At 42.9% G+C, this 15,858-nt stretch overlaps 1 protein-coding gene across 1 annotated transcript in view; it reads left to right on the forward strand.

Moving 5' to 3' along the window:
- The window catches only part of AFF3 (AF4/FMR2 family, member 3), a 716,335-nt gene that overhangs the window by 330,706 nt on the left and 369,771 nt on the right, over positions 1-15,858 (forward strand). Inside the window, 1 exon segment of the mRNA XM_011969671.1 lies at positions 11,196-11,243. Coding sequence (XP_011825061.1) covers positions 11,196-11,243 — 48 coding nt within the window.

Raw genomic sequence — 15,858 nt, forward strand, 5'->3', positions numbered from 1 at the left:
TGAAGAGGGGATGTCCTGCATTCTATCCAAATAGAATCATGCCGGAATAATCTGAGCATATTTTACATGTGATGTCTTTTTTTTTTTTTTTTTTTGACAGAGTCTGGCTCTGTCACTCAGACTGGAGTGCACCAGCATGACCTTGGCTCACAGTAACCTGTGCCTCCCAGGTTCAAGCGATTCTCCCACCTCAGCCTCCCAGGTAGCTTGGATTACTGGCACACACCACCATGCCCAGCTAATTTTAGTAGAGACAGGATTTCAGCATGTTTGCTGGTCTTGAACTCCTGACCTCAGGTGATCCTCCCTCGTTGGCCTCCCAAAGTGCTGGGATTACAGGCATAAGCCACCGCACCTGGCCTCTGATGTCTATTTCTTATTGACCCTTTTGTACAACCATTTTTTTCTCCCTTTGGATTACAATACCATGGAGTTTTCTAATACTAGTGTGTGCGTCACGATACAGATTGTCTTCTCCTTGGGTCCCACCCAGAGGCTTTGGAATGATGATAGAAAGCAGTTCTGAAGCTCCCTTCCCTTCTGAGTTGCTGAGCAGGATCACCTGGGGCTAACTTTAGCTGGTGATGTTTTACGTGAAAATTCCATGGTCAGCAGTCACTGCTGAGACGTTCTGAAGCCAGCTCTGAAAAAGGAGAGGGGACACATGTGAGGATTAACATCTGAGTTCAGCCCCGTATACCCCAAGTTCTACAAGCAGAAGGACTCACTCTGCCTTTTACTGGGACACACGCCTTGTTTTTCAAGGATCTGAACATTTTATGGGAGTAGAAGGGAAAAGATAAAACAGATTGCTACTATAATAGCTCTCTTCATATCCTGCAACTATTTTCCAAGACTAACAGTAAAGCTACACCAGTAGAATAAAGAATGAAAACACAACTGCCTCAGCCTCCCAAAGTGCTGGGATTACAGGCATGAGCCAAAGGTCAGGAGTTCGAGACCAGCCTGGCCAACATGGTGAAACCCCGCTTCTCCCGAAAATACAAAAATTAGCTGGGCATGGTAGCAGGTGCCTGTAATCCCAACTACTCTGGAGGCTGAGGTGGGAGCATTGCTTGAACCCAGGAGGCGGAGGTTGCAGTGAGCCAAGATCATGCTGTTGCGTTCCAGCCTGGCCAATGAGTGAAACTCTGTCTCAAAAAAAAAAAATAGTAAAAATAAAAATAATTTTAAAAAGAATGAAAATGCTATAAATGTTCATAAATTTTAAAAAAAGAAAATCTTTAGGGTGTTGTAGGTAGATCAGTTTAAAAATATAAAACTTGGAGTATTGAAACGTTCCTCAATAGCCAATAAAAATAAAAGTGCCAGTTTCTCACTCATGTTTTCCAGTGCTACCTGCTCCCACCTCTCAGATAAGCCTTCTCTCCTGTGCTCTGGCTGATTTCAGCTGGATTTATTTATTCAGCATTTATTTCTAGCATATCACCTCAGAGAGCATATATAGAAATGGCCAATGTTGAGTATGCAGAATGAGCTCTGTTCTGAGGATTGGGAAGAGCTGAGACCCCGTTCGGAAGGTCAGATGATAATGGAGAGAAAGATCCATAAAGAACGTGACATAGGGTGATTTGTGAGTCTGCTCTTTACGTCTTTTAGCAAAATGCTTAAATAAAATTAATAGAATGTGCCAAATAGAATATCGTCAAATACGCAGCAGCACTTTTGCCATTTGCAGTGGTCATTTCCATTCATGGCTAAAAGGGAATTGATTATCCATCTTACTATGGGACACAAATTAGAGCGGTGCTAAGTAGGATCTTTAAATGGTTAGTTTCTTCAGCCACGTTAGATTACTCTGTTTGTCTTGCAAGCTTTTGTGTTCAGAATTTCATGATTAGAAAACTGAAAATAAGTGATAATCAGATGTGTTTTCATGTACATTTCCTACCATCCCTTAAAAAAAGAATATTAGATTCCATAAATGGAATTATATAAAGAATCAGGAAAATGTTCGCCCAGGCGCAGTGGCTACGCCTGTAATCCCAGCACTTTGGGAGGCCGAGGCGGGCGGATCACCTGAGGTCAGGAGTTCGAGACCAACCTGGTCAACATGGTGAAACCTCATCTCTACTAAAAATACAAAAATTAACCGGGCGTGGTGGTATGTGTCTATAATCCCAGCTACTCAGGAGGCTGGGGCAGGCGAATCATTTGAACCCGGGAGGCGGAGGTTGCAGTGAGCCGAGATCACCCCATTGCACTCCAGCCTGGGCAACAAGAGCCAAACTCTGTCTCAAAAATAAATAAACAGGCCAGGTGTGGTGGCTCACGCCTGTAATCCCAGCACTTTGGGAGGCCGAGGTGGGTGGATCACGAGGTCAGGAGATCGAGACCATCTTGGCTAACATGGTGAAACCCCGTCTCTACTAAAAATACAAAAAAATTAGCCAGGCATGGTGGCGGGCACCTGTAGTCCCAGCTACTCGGGAGGCTGAGGCAGGAGAATGGCATGAACCTGGGAGGCGGAGCTTGCAGTGAGCCGAGATGGCACCACTGCACTCCAGCCTGGGCAACAGAGCAAGACTTCGTCTCAAAATAAATAAATAAATTAATTAATTAATTAAATTAAAGATTCAGGAAAATGGTCAAGAGGAAATGGTACATGTACAAAGTCTCACTGAAGTTTGCCTGTAATGTGAGAGTTAAATGACTTCGGCATTGTCACTCCTGCCTGAACCTGTGTGATCTTCTTGGTAAAATTAATGACTGCAGGGTTTTAGGTGAAAGAATACAGAAATCTTAAAGTATTCTCGTCAATGTCAAGTTGCAAGTGGGAAGCCCTGTAACATGGTTTCTTCTCCCAGCGTTGACAGAGCAGTGTGGAAGACGACTCCAGTAGACAGTACTGCGGCACTTTTTTGAGACATGACCCTGTGGATAAGCACTCCATATCAGTTAGCGATCAGGATATGAAATCGCTGTCTCTGCTTCTCATCTCTCATCTCTTTGTGCCATCAATAGGTTCTTAACATCGTCAGCACACTGACAGACCACTTAACTTTCTGAAAACCAAATACGCTTTTAACTACAAGTTCTGATTCAGATCGCTAATTTCAGTTCACAAATATAATAACATAATTGAAACACCTCGTCCTGTTTCTAAATATCTGATAGAAAATTATTAGCTCTTTAACAATATTGTCTGCTAATACAAGGTTAATACTTACTCTCTAATTTACAGGTACCAATGTGGGAATTAGGGAAGTCAAATGACTTGCTAATGGTTTCTGTACTTAATGGATATAAGTCTAATTTTAATGAAGTAAATAAATGTTGGTGTTCTAAGAATTTACAACATTGGTGGTTAGCTGCTGTTGTAGTTTTTGGATAAAGCAAAGACATTTCTTTGTAATGTCCATAACCAGCGTTATTTTTATAAAGTTTAGGACTTTCATTTTGTAAATAGTCTTTTTTTTTTTTTTTTTTTTTTTTTTTTAGTGTATTGGCTACTAATTTATTTATTCATTCAACAAATATAATCGAATGCCTGCTCTGTTGTACTGAGTTCTCTGCTAGGAACTGGTCAGAAATACGTAAACGAGAGGCAGCACATCCACTGGAAGATCTACCAATACAAGCAGATGACACCCATGAACATTTTCTCATTTTCTTCTTTTCAGTGCAGTATAAAATGTTTTAATACAGCAAAACCATTGTAAAAAGTAGGCCAGGTACAGTGGCTCACACCTGGAATCCCAGCACTTTGGGAGGCCGAGGCGGGCAGATCACCTGAGGTCAAGAGTTTGAGACCAGCCTGGCCAACATGATGAAACACCATCTCTACTAAAAATACAAAAATTAGAGCGTGGTGATGCATGCCTGTAATCCCAACTGCTCAGGAGGCTGAGGCAGGAGAATCACTTGAACCCGGGAGGCAGAGGTTGCAGTGAGCCGAGATGGCACCGCTGTGCTCTATCCTGGGAGACAGAGCAAGACTCCATCTCAAAAAAAAAAGAAAAAAAAAAAAAGAAAGAAAAAGTTCTTATATTGTTGGGGAATGGGGAATGTACTCATTGGGCACAGGATTTTACTTTGAAACAGTGGAAATAGTTCAGAACCAAATAGAGGTGATTATGGTTTACAACATTGTGAATGTATTAAATGCCCCTGAATTGTTTAAAATGGTAAATTTTATGTTACTTGAATTTTGCCTCAATACTTTTTTTTTTTTTTGAGATGGAGTCTGGCTCTGTCACCCAGGGTGGAGTGCAGTGGCGCGATCTCAGCTCACTGCAAGCTCTGCCTCCTGGGTTCACGCCATTCTCCTGCCTCAGCCTCCCGAGTAGCTGGGACTACAGAAGCCCGCCATCTCGCCCGGCTAGTTTTTTTGTATTTTTAGTAGAGACGGGGTTTCACCAGGTTAGTCAGGATGGTCTTGAACTCCTGACCTTGTGATCTGCCCGTCTCGGCCTCCCAAAGTGCTGGGATTACAGGCATGAGCCACCGCGCCCCACCTGCCTCAATACGTTTTTTAAAGTTAATGTAGTTTGTGGTTTGTTCCTGTTCATATATTGATTTGACTTTATACCATATACTGGAATTGGGAGATATCTGAGAAGTCTAGCTCAGTCCCTTTCAGGTCTTGTTTTGTATCTTTCAGTAAAATTCGAAAGTTTTTTATTTTCGTTTTGTTTGTTTTTTTGTTTTTATTGTTGTTTTTGAGATGGAGTCTCACTTTGTCATCCAGGCTGGAGTGCAGTGACGCACTCTTGGCTCACTGTAACCTCCACCTCCTGGGTTCAAGCGATTCTCCTGCCTCAGCCTCCAGAGTAGCTGGGACTACAGACACCATCACGCCTGGCTAACTCTGAAGTTTTAAAAACAAATCTCAAACATTTCTTGTTGAGGTTATCCTTATTTATTTTTCTTAAATTATGGATGGGATTTTAAAATATTTTTAAATTGTTTATTACTGCTACACAGAAGAGCTATTGAGATTTGACTGTTTCATTTATATTCAACTAATATAATTATTAACCTGATTTTAAAATAACAGTAGAGTATTTTCAGTTTTTCTAGGTTTATGATAAAAACTCTGTAAGCTGATATGAATACAGTTGACTTATTTTCCCTTGGTGATACAATAATTTAAAAAGACCCTTAAATTGAGTATTAAAGCTGAGCTTTTGTATTCTTTGTCCGTTAGGAAAAATAGGGATGGATTAAATACTTCTAACTATAATAATTGTATTTTCTCTTCCTTTTTCCTAGCATATCTTATTTTGATGCTCTGTTAAAGCCCTGGCTGTTTGTGTTTTTTTCCTCTGCATTTTCCTCATCTACATATGTAGATGATGGTGTAGACAGCAGGATCAGAGGGAGATCAGAGGCAGCTGGGCTTCTAGCTTGGGGATTGGGAGCAGAGTGAATCCCATGGTAGGGGATGGTGCAGGTTAGGTGTGAGACAGGCTGAATTTGGGAGAGAACTGGCTGTCTGCCTCTGTTCACAGGTGACCCTATCCTTAAAGGCAAGGCAGGAGACATAGTTGTAGGGATGGGCTTCCCATGGACTTACGATGGTCCCTGCATTTGAGCTCAGATCCTCACCAATGTTTTTGCGGTGTTGATGGCATACCTAACTTTTTGTATGTCAGTTTTTTGATAAATCAAGAATAGATTGATTTAAAAATATTTCTGCAGGAATGTTTAAGAGTGTACATGGGATATGCAATTTCTGAACGCTTGATGGTCTTTGAGTGCTTGAAGATAAACAAAGACATTGTGACTTGAAAGTAGTAGTATTTTAGAATGGAAATTCCGCCTGAAATGTGTCTGATAAAGAGTTAAACTATTTTCAGAAATGAGGATGCGTGCAGCCCGTCCCTGCGATGAAAGGCCATTTCCCACTGATTTGATCACACTCTTTTTTTTTTAGGTCTTGTTTTTTCCCTTTTTTTTTGTTTGGCTTGTTCTTTGGGGCTTTCGGCCTTGGGGGTTTGGTTGTTCTTGGTTTTTCCTTGGGTTTTCTTTCCCCCCGGGTTGTTTTTTTCCTTTTCTTGGCGTTTTTTGGGTTTTCCTTTTAGTTGTAGGACTTAGGGAAATCACATGATAGGCAGCGCTGTAGAGGAGGAGAATCAGTTGGGGTTGCTAGCTTTTAATTGAAGTTTAGTTGGAGGTGCAGTGAGGTGAGACTGTTATGACAGATTTCAAAATGTAATGATAGGAAAATGAGGTGGGTTCATCAAAGTCAGGGTAAATACGGAGCAACGGCTCAGCAACTCAGCGTGAAACAACAGCTACAAACCCTGAAAAAATACAGAGTAATTAAAATGTGCATTGTGCAGCCCTTCTTCTCAGTGGGTACCTTTCCAAGGAAAGCAGTAACTTTATTGTGAAAAATATAAACACGAATTTGGAGACATAAATTACATGCATATTTTAATCTTGTTTATAAACATGGAAAGTTTTCAAAATGTAAATATAATCACAGTTAGCACACAACTGCAGCTGAAACCAGGTTTGAGAAAGACCTCAAGAAGGTAAAAGGTCCCCCAGATCCCCCAACCCCAACCCTATCGATCTACCTACCCTTTCTGTATATTTGGAGAAGATGAGGTGGAATTCTATCCTCCTCATTCTAAGGACACAAACCCTTATCCCTTATTTTTTAATGTCACAAATGGGTAGTAGATTTGACTTTTTTTCTCTACTTCCCCTCTCCTCTCTTCCCCCTTTGGTCTACATGTGTGGTGTTGGAGATTAGCTAGTGAGAGGCAATGGTCAAGCATTGAGTAATCTGCCACGTGGAAAGGAGGAGGAAATTTACCCCAATAGTATCTGCATTCTTTGATTTTCATGCTGTGATCATGCAAGTTACCACAAAATGAGCCAGCTCTAGGGATTAAGCTGAGGGAGACAGCATGAGATAAGTAGAGAACTCAGCGAGCTGGTGTTGAAATGTGAGTGGATTCTGCCTCAACTGTGCCTTGCTGCCGCAGTGATTTTTGGACAGAGCCCTTCACTTTTCTGAGCCACCGTGTCTCCATCTGTTAAAGTCATTGACTTGGCCTGAAAGGAGCTCCAAGGTTCTTTCCCATTCAGATTTTCTACGATACTGTAGCCCATGGATTCGCTGCAATCTAAGTGGGGTCCTGGAGATTCAAACCAATGTGGTACTCTTCTTGAGTCCCCAGAACATTTCTCAGGGTTCTGAAAAGACTCAAGAGGCTCCTCTGCCAAAGACTGTCCATGCTGTAATTTAAGGCCAGGACTTCCTGAGACTGTCGTTAGAAGTCCCTGATCCTGGCCTCATTTCTGCTGCCTCCTTAGCTTTACAAAGGGCCTTCCTAGTAGGGAATGATGTCTGTCCAGACCATCAAGGCTTGTGGTTGGAGCTACCGTAGAGATGACTTAGTGTAAAGAGCCTACATCTGTGTCTCCAGTGATGACAGAAGTGTCTAATAGGGCATCTATCCTGCATTTCTCTCTCAGTGCATTTCCTTATTAGAGTAGAATAGTTGAAATTTATAGGATTGTAAGAGAGATAGTTATAAAAGCAACCTGTCATTTATATACACTACATCAAAATAAATTAACGTGTGGTATTCAGGGAAGCTTAGCTTTAAGGATTCAAACCCAAAGTTTAATCTGAAGAGTGTTTTTAGTATGCTGTTATATCTGGGTGATTCCACCAGGAGGACCTGAGGTCAAGTATTTTTTTGATTAATTGTTTTAGGGTAGAAAACAGAAAGCACATTGAAAATTCAGCATTTGCCCTGCCAGCATGTGACACAGTAGGAAATGGTTGGGACTTAGAAGTAGGATAAGAGACGTGATTAATGATTCTGTAGGTTTGACAGTAGATTTTCTAATTCAGACCACTCATTCCCACCGTGAACGCCAAAGGAAATCTTTCTTCCAATGACCATCAAGCCCTGGTCTGACTGAGACTTTCCTATATAACCTTTGTGATGGTCACCTCAGGCTTCCCTGGAAGAGGATCAGGTTCCAAAAGAGCTCTCTGATCTAGTTTTATCAGAGTGTCGGAATGGTGACGTTTCCAGAGCAGTCCCGGGGTAAGGAATTGGGAATGGGAGTGAAAGCTTGTAGTAAGTGTGTGGCCAGCTGAAGCTTTTGGGAACACAGAAGGAAGGATGAGTATAGGAAAGGGTGTGAAGTGTTAGTAAAAGCACTGGTGTCATGACATTGAACACTCTTTTTCTTGGCTCATAAGGATAGATACGCGTGTTATCTTCATGCACTACTCGTAACGGTGGCTGTGCCTTGCACTTTTTGTTGTTGGTCTTTTAATGATGAGACTAGAACGAAGCAAGAAGATAACATTCCTGTTTTAACGAAAATTCACCAAATAATCCACAAGAAAATAAACTTCACCTAAAAGTTCCCAGACGATTGTATCAAAGACCTATACGAAAGAGCTAAAACTGTCTGTAAAACTCTTGAAAGAAAATAAACATACAGGGAAATTTTCATGGCTTGAATTTAGCAGTGTTTTCTTAGATATGATACTCAAAAGCTCGAACAGCAGAAGAAAAAGCAGATAAATTAGACTTCATCAAAATTAAAGTTTTGTGCATCCATGAACACTGCCAAGAGCGTGAAAAATAACCCATACAACGGAAGAACATATTTGTAAATCATATACCTGCTAAGGGTCTGGTATCCAGAATATACAAAGAACTCCTATAACAAAACAATGAAAAGACAACCCGATTACAACATGGTTAAAGTACTTGAATAAACATTTCTCCAAAGAAGATAAACAAATGATCAGTAAACACAAGATGCTCAGCATCATTAGTCATTAAGACAATGCAGATCCGGTGGCTCATGCCTGTCATCCCAGCACTTTGGGAGGCCAAGGCGGGCAGATCACGAGGTCAGGAGTTCAAGGCCAGCCTGGCTAACGTGGTGAAACCCCATCTCTACTAAAAATACAAAAATTAGCCTGGCATCGTGGCATATGCCTGTAGTTCCAGCTACTCGGGAGGCTGAGGCCAGAGAATCACTTGAACCTGGGAGGCAGGGGTTGCTGGGAGGCGAGATCATGCCACTGCACTCTAGCCTGGGTGACAGAGCGAGACTCCATCTCAAAAGAAAAAAAAGAAAATGCAGATCAAAGCCACAATGAGATACCATTTTTTATCTACTAGGATAGCTATTATAAAGTAGAATACAATAGCAAGTATTGGTGAGAAGGTGGAGAAATTAGAACCCTCATACATTGATGGTGGGAATGTAAAATGCTGCAGCCACTGTGGAAAACAATTTGACAGTTCCTCAAAAAGTTAAAACAGGCCAGGCACGGTGGCTCATGCCTGTAATCCCAACACTTTGGGAGGCCGAGGCGAGTGGATCACCTGAAGTCAGGAGTTTGAGACCAGCCTGGCCAAGATGGTGAAACCCCATCTCTACTAAAAATACAAAAATTAGCTGGGCATGGTGGTGGGAGCCTGTAATCCCAGCTACTTGGGAGGCTGAGACAGAAGAATTGCTTGAACCCAGGAGGCTGAGGTTGCAATGAGGTTGCAATGAGTTAAGATTGTGCCATTGCACTCCAGCCTGGGCAACAAGAGAGAAACTCGGTCTCAAAAAAAAAGTTAAGACAGAGATTACCATGTGGTAACTCTGTGTGGCCTTGGGCAAGTCATGTAAACTTTCTGGGCCTAGGTGAAAGACTTAGATAAATCCCTTAATTCTGGGTAGGAGAAGGTCTCGATCACGTGTGGGGCCTTTTCAAGCCTCATGGATCTTCCTTCACCCTGGCGCCTTACTCGAGTGAAGGGGAGAGTATTTCAAAGGAAATGTTCTTCCCCAGGACAAGGAATGAGCTGGCAGACACAGGGCACGGAGAGTGTGATGGCACGGTCCCTGGTAGAGCCTTTGTAATATTGTTTAAAGTCCTAGTGCTGATTCTGATGAGCCTCATGCCCCTCAGAACTGCAGGCAGTAAACTCATTCATTTCTTCATACACCTACCACCAGCCAATAGTTATGGGGTGTGCCCCATGCTGTGTGAAGCATGGTGCTGGAAGACAGGGAGCCCCAGAATCCAGGGAGCTGATGTTTCAGAGGGAGGAGATATTACTGGAGACTTCATTATTGAGTTGCAGTCGTGGCGAGGACTCTGAAGAAGTGGAGGCTGCTGTGGGCAAGCACTCCAGGGTCAGGGCGGCTGCTCTGAGGAAGCTGTGGATCAGCTGCTGTCTGAAGGATGACTTAACTAGGAACTAACTAGGAATGAATTCAGGAAATTAACTAGGAAAACCAGGAAGGGTGCAGATAGCATTCCTGGTAGAGAGGGAACAGTGAGGAGGAAGGGAGAGTGGGCTTGGAGAAGAGGCTGCGGAGAAGAGCCTCATTCCAGGATGTCACAGTGACATCTCCTCTCAGGTTGACATCCTTGAATTGTAGGACCAAGAGAAGTGATCTCCCTGAGACCACAGGTAGGCACTTTCACCAGCATCCACTGCATCTGTGTCCCCACCAACCAACATCCTACGCTCTTGGCTGTGTAGCCAGCAGGAAACATGTAGTATCTCTGGAACTTAAAATGCTCCCCCGAGTCGGCTGTGACCTGAAGCCACTGCACCTCGGAACTTCTTTAATCTGCACAGCACAGGGCAGCGTGAGTGACAGAAAGAGTGACTCGAACGTGACGCCCCACATGCCAGGCCAACATCCAGAGGATGTTTCTCTTTTTGGTCTTTCAGTTTTCTGCCCATCAAACCGGTAAACCAAGGCTCTGAGGACGGTGGAACTACCAGACTTTTACTTAAGCAGCAGCACCCATTGTGGTACTTGGTAGGCCTACCGCGTGTATTTGGTGGATAAATTGGATCCACTGTTGTAGCGGAGGCCACAGTTTCCGCACGTTAGTGGCGCCCAAGGTGGATGGAGCTCATACCTGCAGGTCATGTTCAGTGCCCCTAGGAGCCCATCCCGGGTAAGGGGTGTGGTTTCAGGGGCCACAGTTGAGCCTCTCGGGTGTGTGCGTGGTGCTCCAGCAGGAGATGGGGGAGCAGCAGCCACAATGGGAGCTGGCTGTTAGGGAAAGAGCCTGTCTGCCAGTCCCGGCTCAGGCATCCCCTCAACCTGTAACTCGATGAATTTTTTTTGGCGCGGGGGCCACTCATTTGGAATCTTGCATGTCTTCTGTGTGGTCATCGATCTATTCCATCAGGCTTAATTTTTTTTTTCTTTGCTTTCAGGAGAGTAGATCTGGAGAAACCAACAGCTGTGTTGAAGAAATAATCCGGGTAAGATAATTCTTTAAACAGTCTTACCAGTCTGTGGGACATAGACTCTAAATGGGAAGGAAACCTGCGGCTCCATGAGATAAAGGAGCCCATAGTTTGTTGTTTGATGTGTACGTTTTCTGAGAGTGGTCATATAAGTTTTTGAAACAACACTTCTGTTAGCAATCTAGCAGCTGTACCCCCTCTGGGCACCTCTGCACAGGCTGAGGTGACACCCTATTAAAGTGATCAGCTGGAAGACAGAAGGAGAGAATGTAGATGAAAAATATGCTGGTGCTCACATTTGGATGCCCCATTTATCACCCTGCTGTTTAAAAGCATCCTTTAATAGTCTGTACTTTTTTTGAGTCAGGCAGGGGTTGCCTGGTTATTTTTCCTGTAAACTTAATTGGAATCAGAAGCACTTGACAAAGAGGTAATGTTGAGGATCTGGAGCTCTTATTTCTCTGTTGTTCCACATGTTATTCGCCCTGTCACCCTCTGCGAGCCTGTGCTTTTCATCACCGTTGTGGCTAGTGCGGGTTCCCTCCCTGAACCAGTTTCGTGCCCAGCTTGACTTAGGTTGAGCTATTCTGCCACATCAGTGTTTTCCCAAATATTCAGACACATAATCAGGATGTTGTCATCAACCCGTGTTTTCCTTCACTCATATTTTTTCAGGGGAGTTACCTAATAATTTATAGTTCTCAAAAAGCTGATACTACACTGGGCAAAACACCAAGACAAATTAGGCCAGATGGTATGGAATTTCACTGTTAAAAGAAAAAACTTTATTTTCATTTAATACGGTCCTTTCTTTTGGACATCCTACACACTTTTTTTTTTTAATGCTGGTGAATTACAGTAATATAATTACTTGGGTTAAAATTTTACATTCACAACGATTTTAAAAAGCAGAATGTTTTTCTTTCTGGAAAGCAGTATTTCATAAATAAGTCGCACGTTGACCAGAATAACTAATTGAAGTGTGATTTGTTGAATTCATAATGATTTTTTTTTTCTGGCAGAGATTTATAGAGAAAGCAATTGTCAAAACAGGCAGCTTCATTTCTGGTATTTAAGTATATGTTAAATAAAATACATAGTCTATTTTATATCTATATTGTCTCTATTCTGGGACTTTGTTTACTTTGTTTCCAGTTAAAGAACAATCAACATAAGATGCTGATATAACTTTTCCTGTTTTTCTCTTTCAACATACTTTCATGTTTGCAGTTCACATATTCCATTTTTAAGCCATTTTCCTTTGATTGGTTATGGTGTTTATGTCCGCAAAAAGGTAATACCAGAACACACCAATCCCCTCTTTGGTTTCCCTAAGTAGAAAAATTCTACCTTCTTATTCTGTCTTGGCCCTTCTGAGGATATGGAAGAAATCCATCCTTTGATGTTCCTATTCTGTTTTCCATACAAGGCTTGAAGTTTGAATAAAGACTTGAGTAATTTACACACCAAAAGAATAGAGTTTAGGTAAAGCAAAATTCAATTTGAATAAAACTGAGTGTCACAATCAATAGCTCATTCAGCTTTACACTTACTGTTTTCTAAAGAGAGCTGATGAGAGCCTCATGTCCCCTCACCCCAGTCCTCCCCTCCCCGCCCGCCCACCGCCAGTGCTGCACCTGTGCCACACCCTCTTCAGATGAGCCCTGAAACAAAGGGAGAACATGGACCCACCGGATCACTGATTTGTGTCCATATGCAAGGCTGAAGTGTGCATGTGTGTGCAAGAGGGCAGTGGAGATGGTGGCTGGATCAGGAGGCAGCTGAGCTCCAAATTCCACTCTTCCTAGCCCATGAGCAGCAGTCAGGAGGGGAAGTGGGATGGACGAGGAGGAAAGAGAGACGATGGTGGCACTAGTTGAGCCTGGAGCTTTTTACTCTCTCTCCCTACTTGTCAGCCTAAGGTGTCAGTAGTAGTAGTTGGTATCTGGGGAGCTCCTAGGGGATCGGGTTAGTGTTCCCAGTGTTTCCTGGAATGGCTTTCTGTCTATGCCTGCATCACTGACATTAGTCATTCTACAAGATCATCTACCCCTCTTAACCTCCAAACACAAGCATAGGACTCCTTCTTGATTACCACCCATGGTATTTGTTGTGTATCTGTCACACACCAGCCTTCCTCCAAGATTGTGGCCCCAAGGAGAGGGAAAGCCAGAGTGGTTGGTGAGTAGGTAGATAAAGCTAAGCGGGAGAGGCATAAGGAGCTAGGTCGTAGATCCTGTAAGATGGGGATCAGCTGAGCATGTGAGCAGAGTGATGTGATCACATTAGCAGTTTAAATGCACCACTCTGGCTGCTATGGAGAGAGGATCCACGGGGAAAAGGAGAAGCAAGAAGGAGTGGGAGGCTATTGCAGGAGTCCAGACCAGAGATGCTTGGTGGTGCGCTCACGGCCATGGGAAACATTAGGGGAGATCCTGGCTTGTGGGAAGGGTGGAAATCATAAATTCATTTTTAGACATAGTGAGTTCGACGTGCCTTTGGGACATTCGAGTAAACCACGGAGAACATAGAACAACCTGTTGGAGGTCAGGAGGTCAGAGCAGAGGTCTGAGCTGTTAGACCAACGTTTTGGATTAATTAGCATGCCATTGGTAATAACACCGTAGAAATAGGTAAATTTTTCTGGAAAGAGACTAGAGACCCAGAAACAGTGAGAATCTAAATTCTGACTTTTAGAGACCCAAGGGAAGGAATAGCGGCTGGCAAGTGGAAGTGAGAGAGAGTGACGAGAAACGTGGAGGGAAAATTATGACGGTGAAAAGTCGTGGAATCCAAGGAATGAGATTCAAGCTCAGTGGTGTTCAGAGTTTCTGCGGACGAGAAAGATGAGGATCTAAAACCACGCAATGGATGAGAGCCCAGAAACGTTGCTGGTGACCTTTGCGAGTGCCCTTTTTGTGGAGTAGAGGGGGCAGAAGCCACACTAGAGAAAAGAGAAAATGCAGGCAGTGAATTTAGAGACCTCTTGGGAGGAAAGGCTGTAGCTTCCCTTCAGCTCCCTTTCCAATTGCAGTGCGTCCCTCATACAGTAACCACCACCAGGCGATGAAGAGCTGATGTTGACTGAGCGTGCATTATGTGTGAGGCACAGTTCTAAGCTGTGATTTAACTCTCACAGCTGCCTCATGAGGTCAGCGTTGGTAACATTCCCATTTTACAGATGAGGAAACTGAAGTGAGGATGAGTTAGACACAACTTGCCCAAGGTCACACAGCTAGCAAGTGGCAGAGCTGGGATTCTAATGAGGACGCCTTGCACAGCAACCTCTCTTAACTATCGTGCTGACTTACTAGATGAAGACGTTCCCCTGGCTCTTTAACGAAACCACTCAGGCAATTCGTCGTGAACGGGAGGTTTCCCGTTTCTACCTGTTTATGATTCGAACGTGCCAGATTATGCATTTAGGCACTTAAATTCGGAGGTTTTATAGCCATGTTATCAACCTCATCTTTAACTTGTTCCTCTCTCCTCCTTATTTTTGCTGAGGTGACTGTTTTCAAGTCATTTGAATATTACATTGTGTTCTAACATATAATTATTTTTTATCCTTACTCAGAGAATTTTAATCCTGGGACCTAATAAATCTGTGTGTTATTGCAAATTTCTCTTAACTGAGGGAGAAATTAAAACAGAGTTCTGTGAAGATGGGCGATCAGGGCTAGAAGCCTTCATGGCTGACATATGTTTGTAACAAGCAGTTTTCTAAGTTACACTCTATTTCATCCTTAAAGGTTCCAGTGCTGTAATACTTAGGTGCTTTTCATAGCATTATCCATTAACGTAGAATGGCATTAACATTTGTTCAGCAAATAAAATTGGTTTACAACTTAATGGGTGGGGGTGCAGGGCTGGAATCTAGGATGTGCAGGTTTTATGCAAGGCAGCTCTACATGGCATTTGTTGAAGACACGCATAACATAGAGTGTCTTTGTAATAAGAGACCAGTGTTTGAGATTCTGGTTTGGAGTTAAGGAATGAATTTAGAGACAATTTCAGTGCAACATCTGAGCAGATTACTTTCTTGGCTGTCATCATCTTCGGCCACTAATTTAATTCCAGTGTGCTGCAAAATATTCTTAGAGAACATTTACATAGAGTTGCATTTCTGTTTATCTGAAGGGGGTAAGGGGTACTTGTTTAAATTTTGGAGACCTCAACCAGTTTCCTGACATTATAGTGGGACACACTTGAGGCAAATAAAGTGAACTCATTTTTTCCTTGGTTTTCCAGAAACTCAGGAGCATCCTGGGTGGGATGATTTCCAGTTGTGGTCCTGGGAGATGTGTGAGTTGAGGGCACTCACCTGGGAAATGCACATCATGATAGCCTCTTACATGTACAGACCCCCGGATGATGGGACAAGAGAAGCCTTGTGCTCACAAATATCAATCAAATGAAAACCTACTTGCCATTCTATGCCTACCGGAAGGTAGAGGACAAAGAGATAACTTGTTTTCAGTGACCTATTTGGGGCCTCGTATGTATGTGGGCCGTTGGACTACACATTGTCATCCATATAGTCCGTTCACATTTTTGTAACATCATTATAGTTTTTTCTTCTTTTTATCTGAGTGAGCATTTTCAAAAAATAAGTGCTTAAATGTGAATC

Source organism: Mandrillus leucophaeus, unplaced genomic scaffold (assembly GCF_000951045.1).
Source record: "Mandrillus leucophaeus isolate KB7577 unplaced genomic scaffold, Mleu.le_1.0 Scaffold9, whole genome shotgun sequence".
NCBI lineage: Eukaryota > Metazoa > Chordata > Mammalia > Primates > Cercopithecidae > Mandrillus > Mandrillus leucophaeus.